This window comes from Physeter macrocephalus, chromosome 19 (assembly GCF_002837175.3).
Source record: "Physeter macrocephalus isolate SW-GA chromosome 19, ASM283717v5, whole genome shotgun sequence".
NCBI lineage: Eukaryota > Metazoa > Chordata > Mammalia > Artiodactyla > Physeteridae > Physeter > Physeter macrocephalus.
The window spans coordinates 4970129-4977057 of NC_041232.1; the positions used below are offsets into that span (position 1 = coordinate 4970129).

At 44.7% G+C, this 6929-nt stretch overlaps 1 protein-coding gene across 1 annotated transcript in view; it reads right to left on the reverse strand.

Annotated features, from left to right (window-relative positions):
- Positions 1 to 6285, reverse strand: part of NF2 (NF2, moesin-ezrin-radixin like (MERLIN) tumor suppressor) — an 84578-nt gene extending 78293 nt beyond the window's left edge. The window contains exon 1 of the mRNA XM_028480530.2: positions 5733 to 6285. Coding sequence (XP_028336331.1) covers positions 5733 to 5846 — 114 coding nt within the window. The 5' untranslated portion in view covers positions 5847 to 6285. The remainder of the gene's footprint in view (positions 1 to 5732) is intronic.
- Between the last annotated feature and the right edge of the window lie 644 nt (positions 6286 to 6929).

Consider the following 6929-nt stretch of genomic DNA (forward strand, 5'->3'; position numbering starts at 1 on the left):
CTGAAGAACCTAGGGGCAGGACAGGAATAAAGACGCAGATGTAGAGAATGGACTTGAGGACAGGGGGAGGGGGAAGGGTAAGCTGGGACGAAGTGAGAGAGTGGCATGGACATATATACACTACCAAATGTAAAATAGATAGCTAGTGAGAAGCAGCCACATAGCACAGGGAGATCAGCTCTGTGCTTTGTGTCCACTTAAAGGGGTAGGATAGGGAGGGTGGGAGGGAGACACAAGAGGGAGGAGATATGGTGATGTATGTATATGTATAGCTGATTCACTTTGTTATAAAGCAGAAACTAACACACCATTGTAAAGCAATTATACTCCAATAAAGATGTTAAATAAATAAATAAATAAATAATTTAAATATCTGTATACAAGATAATATTATGTGTAAATAGACATAGGTTTACTTCTTCCTTTCCAATACAGATGCCTTTTATTTCATGTCTTGCCTAATTGTCCTGGCTAGAACCAGCAGTACAATGTTGAATAGAAGTGGTAAGAGTGGACATCCTTGTCTTATTCCTGATCTTAAAGAGTAAACATCCAGTCTTTCACCATTAAGTGTGATATTGGGCTGTTCCCTTCTATTCCTATTTTGTTGGGTGCTTTTATCATGAAATGCTGTTGGACTTTGTCAAGTGCTTTTTCTGCATCTATTGAGATAATCTTGTAATTTCTGCTTTTTGTTCTATTGATATTATATATTACATTAATTGATTTTTGGATGTTAAACCAACCTTGCATTCCTGGGATAAATCTCACTTGGTTATGGAGTATAGTTTTTTTAATATGTTGCTGGATTCCTAATATTTTTCTTAAGGACTGTGTCTTCAATACTCATAAGAGATATTGATCTCTAGTTTTCTTGTGTTATCTTTGTCTTGTTTTGGTATTAGGATAATGATGGCCTCATAAAATGAGCTGGGACGTGGTCCCTCCACTTCTAGTTTTTTGGAAACGTTTGTGAAGAATTGGTATTTATTGATCTTGAAATGTTTGGTAGAATTCAGTGGTGAAGCCACCTGGGCCACTCACTAGTGGGTAGAACATGGGTTTTTTACTGTGAGTAGTATTTTTATTGCTAATTTACTCTTTCAGTTGTTATAGGTCTATTCAGATTATCTTTCTTCTTGAGTCACTTTTGGTAGCTGGTTTCATTTTAGGAGTTTGTCCACTTCATTTAAGTTATCTAATTATTTGGGATATGACTGCCATTTTATTTTTTGTTTTCTATGTTTTTCTTGTCTTTTTTACTTCTCTATTCCTCCTTTACTACTTGATTTGCATTAAGTGAAAAGTTTCTAATGAAGCATTTAAATCTCTTTAATGATTTTTCCACTATTTATTTATTTTTCCACTGTATTTTTAAAGATTTTTTTTAAGTGGTTACTCTAGGGTTTAACCATATAATCCTGACTTATCAGAATCAGCTTCAAAGGGACTTCCCTGGCGGTCCAGTGGTTAAGACTTCACCTTCCAATGCAGGTTCAACCCCTGGTTGGGGAGCTAAGATCCCACATGCCTTGGGGCCAAAAAACAGAAGCAACATTGTAACAAACTCAATAAAAACTTTAAAAATGGTTCACATCAAAAAATATATATATTGGACTTCCCTGGTGGCGCAGTGGTTAAGAATCCACCTGCCAATGCAGGTGACACGGGTTCAAACCCTGGTCCCAGAAGATCCCACATGCCGCGGAGCAACTAAGCCCATGCACCACAACTACTGAGCCTGCGCTCTAGAGCCCGCAAGCCACAACTACTGAGCCCACGTGCCGCAACTACTGAAGCCTGCGCGCCTAGATCCCGTGCTCCACAACAACAGAAGCCACCACAATGAGAAACCCACGCACCTCAACGAAGAGTAGCCCCCGCTCGCTGCAAGTAGAGAAAGCCTGCACGCAGCAATGAAAATCAAACGCAGTCAAAAAGTAAATAATTAAACAAATTTTAAAAATATATATATATTAAAAAAAAAGAATCAGCTTCAGATTTATACTAACTGCAGCGATTATATAGAAATGTTATTCTACATTATTCTACATAGTTCTGTTCCCTTCCCCCTTTTTTATAGTATTATAATTATTGTATACTCTATCTATTAAAGTTACAAACCCAGCGATACATTGTTGTAGTTATTAGTTTACCATCTGTAGTCATTTCCTTAGCCTATTACAGCTTGGTTTTCACCCACCTCCTTTGTACTGTTATCGGCACACCTATTAAACATATATTACGTTTCCATGTTATAGGCCCAACAATATAGTATATACAAATATTATATACAAATTATTTTATATAATTGCATTTTAAATCAGTTAAAAGAAGGAGGAAAATATACATTTATACTGTCTTTTATAATTATATTATTACATTTACTGGTGCTCTTTGATTTTTTTCACGTGGATTTGAATTACTATCTGGGGTCACTTGCTTTAGGCCTGAAAAGCTTCCTTTAATATTTCTTGTAAGGTGGGTCTTTAAACAACAAAGTCTCTGTTTTTGTTTATCTGGGAAAGTCTTTATTTGTTTTTGAAATGTCCTTTTCATTTATATCCAGCTATGCTGGAGATAGGTTTCCTAGTTGACAAGCTTTTCCTTTGAGCACTTTGAATGTTATCCCACTGCCTCTGGCCTCCACAGCTTCTGCTGAGAAGTTAGCTGTTAATCTTATTGGGGTTCCCTTATAAGTGTCAAGTCATTTTTCTCTTGTTGCTTTCCAGATTTTCTCCCTGTCTGACTTTCAGCATTTTTACTATGATGTGTCTGTGAATCTCTTTGTGTTTATCCTCCTTGGAGTTCATTGAGCTTCCTGAATATACAGGTTATTGTTTTTCAATTAATTTAGGAAGTTTCAGCCAATTTTTTTGGAATATTTTTTCTCTCTCCTCTCCTCTGGTAGTCAGTCCCATTACACATGTTGGTGCACTGAATGATCCTCATATTTCTCTGAGGCTCTGTACATTTTTCTTCATTCTTTTTCTCTCTACTCTTCACCTTACAAATCTCTATCAATCTATCTTCAAGTACACTAATTATTTCTTCTGCCTGTTGGAATCTACCTTGAGCCCCTCTACTGAATTTTTTATTTCAGTCATTGTATTTTCTAATCTGAATTTTTAAAATTAATTTATTTAATTTATTTTATTATTTTGGCTGCATTGGGTCTTTGTTGCTGTGCACGGGCTTTCTCTAGTTGTGGTGAGCGGGGGCTACTCTTTGTTGTGGTGTGCAGGCTTCTCATTGCGGTGGCTCCTCTTGTTGCAGAGCATGGGCTCTAGGCACCTGGGCTTCAGGAGTTGTGGCGCACGGGCTTAGTTGCTCCACGGCATGAGGGATCTTCCCAGACCAGGGCTGGAACCCACGTCCCCTGCACTGGCAGGCGGATTCTTAACCACTGCGCCACCAGGGAAGCCCCAATTCCAGGATTTTAATTTGGTTCTTTTTATAATTCATATCTCTTTACTGATACTATCTAGTTGATGAAAAATGTCATTATACCTTCCTTTACTTCTTAATCATGCTTTCTTTTAGTTCTGTGAACATATTTACAGCAACTCTAGGGAGTGGTTTCCCCCCACCCAACCAGGCTGGTTACTGTTATTTGCTTGTTTATTTGTTTAGTGACTGGCTGGACTGTTTTAGTGAAATCTATTTCCCCTCTCACAGTGTTAAGGCCTATGATATTGCTCCTCAGGAAGACATATCTTTGGATTTGCCCAAAGTCACCCAAGATGACAGTGGTCTTAGTAGGACTCTCCCTCTCTTCTCCTGGTCACACCCAACTGTTAAACTCCACTAATTGTGGTATATTATTCTATTATTTTCAACAATGCCCTGGGGCATAACTTGTTCTATAAAGTAATCCAATCAAAAGGTGGCTCTTTTGAGATTAGTGTTTGATATTTGTTCTGACCCCAGGAGGGCTCTTCCCAGCTGTCTTATTCTCTCCTGAAAACTAGCTGGCTTACAGTCTAGGCTGTATCTTTATTAAATCCACAAATCTCCTCCCAATTGCCTTTCACTAAAACCTCCGCAGTTCTTGAAAGCACTCTTAGGTATAAATTTCTCCACACTCTACTGCAAATGAAGTCACTACTTTTTGGGAAGAGATTTGGAGCCTGCTTCTCCCTCCAGGCAAAATCTCTGAGCTCTTGATAGAAGTGGGGAGGGGGAGACACACTAGCCTGAGGTCTTCTCAGTTTGCCTCTCCTGGCTGGTACCACCATCTCACAAACTGAGGGTGGGGATAGAGCAACTGGGACCCCAGTACTCTCGGTGGGCCATGCCCAGAGTACAGCTCCCATTCCATAAGTAGGAGCTGGGTGAAGGAAGGAAGCCCCATCTTTCAGCTTCACTCACCCAGGATTTAGCCTCAGCAGCAAGTAGCCTCGGGCAGGAGAAGCCCTAAAGTCATGCTCCTCCTGGGAAGAAAGCTATCTGACTGGGAGCTAGGGGGAGAGGGAGCCCAGTGTGCTGGGTTGCAGCCATTGTCAAGAACTGGGAACAGGGACAGTAGTAGTGGTCTTGGTTCAAATACCACAAACTCTCGGGACTTCCCTGGCAGTCCAGTGGTTAAGACTCCATGCTTCCACTGCAGGGGGCGTAGGTTCGATCCCGGTCAGGGAACTAAGATCCCTTATGCCTCTCGGCCAAAACAAAAACAAATACCACAAACTCTTGCCTTTCTTACCGAATTTTCATAGATTTTCTTGAGTAGCTGTTTCTTCACTTGATGTTTGCCCTTAGGACAATTTCCAGAGGATTTAAATTGTTTCTTTTTTAATGTTTTACCAGTTTACAGGGAACCAGGTCAGTGGAGTTCCTCACCCTGTCATGCTGGAAGTTGATCCTGTCTAAGGCTGCTTTTGTGCTACTATGGTAGAGGTGAGTTGAGTAGTTGCAACTGAGACCCTAAAGCCTGCAAAGCTGAAAATATTTACTATGTGGGCCTTTACAGAAAAAGTTTGCCAACCCCTGACTGAGGTTACTGCTGCCAATGCTGCTGGTCCACAGGCCACACTTTGAGTAGCAAGGACTTAAACTACTTGAGAGGCAGTACTGTATTGGCTAAGATCTTGAATCAAAACCCCCTTCGCCATTTACGAGATATATGGTTTGGGGTACCTACCTCATTGAGTTGTTCTGAGAATTAAGTGTATGAATATCTGGCATTTAGGAAGTATTCAATAAATGATAACTGTTACCATCATGATAGAAACTATGGAAGTTTAAGACACCGTCTCTTTCCTCAAAGTTTTTTTTTCCCCAGAAAATTTAAGTTGTGAAAAAGGGAAACAAGTACTATAGACTTTCCAATAAAACGAGATGCAACTTATAATATCTGGGGTACATAATATTATCTAATAAAGTTTAAACTCTATAGAGCTGGAGCTTAAGCGTGACACTGAAAACTAGAATTCGCTACCACGAATGCTTTCAGACTCTTGCAGTAACAATGAATGAAAACCTTCAGGAAGTGCTTCCAAACCCGAAAGCCCCATTGAAAAAAAGCAGCGATTATCTTTAACATGAGGATTTGGGCCTAGATGGCCCCTTCCAGTTCTGGTTGACTCTATCTTTGCCCAGAGATGATATAAACAGAATCCCGAAGCTTCCACCTCCACTGTCAACGCGGCAAGGGCGTCCGCGTCGGTGCCGGACCAGCACCCGGCCCGATCCCGCCGCGCTCCCCCTCGCCGCAGCCCGTTGCAGCCAGTTACCTCGCAATTGAACTCCATCTCCGCGTCCATGGTGACGATCCGCACTGTGAACGTCTTGGGCTGCTTCCTCTTGAGCGAGCTGAAGCTCATTCGGGAAGCGATGGCCCCGGCCATGGCGCGGGGCTCACGTTCGGGACCCTCGCGCCCCGAGGCCTGCGCTCTGGACCTTTTAGCCTCCCTGGAGGAGCCTCACAGGCCTCAGGGCCACCATGGTGGCCGGCTGGCCGGCCCGGGAGCTGACTGAGCGGCGCGGGCCTCCAGCGGCCAGCATGGACCGCGAGGACCCTGCCCCGGGAACCGAAATGGGAGTTGGGGGCGGACCCTGACGGCCACGGTAAGGGATCGCGATCGGGGACCGAAGGGGCGGGCACGGCCCAGCTCTCCGGGACTCGGGCCGGGGACGCTGGTGACGCCCGGGGACGGGGCCCCTAGACGCCGGCGGCCCAGACCCCGCACGCTTCTCAGCGGTCGAGGGAGGTGTCGGGGCCGCGCTGCAGCCGGGCACGCACGTGCGCGCGTGGCTGTCACCGTCTTCACTCCGCGCGCCCGCGGGAAGCGTCCCCTCCCGGCAGCCCCCCGCCTGCTCCCCGCCCCGCCCTCGGGCCCCCTAGATCACTACACGCGGCGCAACCTAACTCGGCGGCTGCCGCCCCGACGCCGCGGTTGGCTGAGAACCCCGAGGGAGGAGGAACTTTCCCGCTCTGTCCCACCTTCTTCAACAACACTTCACCAATTGGAAGTTCAGATCTAATTGGAGGCTCCGGCCTGGGCTCGGCGTTGAGTAGCTGAGGCGGCAGTCTCTCCGAATGCTTTTGTTCGCAGGGGTAAGCCTACTCTAGCAAGACTGGTTGAGGCGGCGGAGCCCGGCTCGCCTTTCCCGGGAAAACACGTAGAGGCTCGTGCTGGGGCGAGAGAGACGGTTCACCCCTGGTACCGCGAGGGACTGCCCTTCGGACCAAGTCTGCGCCGCGTGTGGCCACCCCAGGGGATCGTGTTTCGGACACCAGGCGGATAATCCTGTTTAGCACTTAATTAATTACATGTACTGACCTCTGTTTCTCAAACTTTCAAATCACTTGTGGAGGCCGTTAAGGTAGCCGGCACTTTCCCCCCAAGTCCTTCTTCTCTTTAGGAGAAATTCTAATTATTACCGAGGGAGAGGGTAATAATTGTTCCTACTTCATGGGGTTGTTGGGG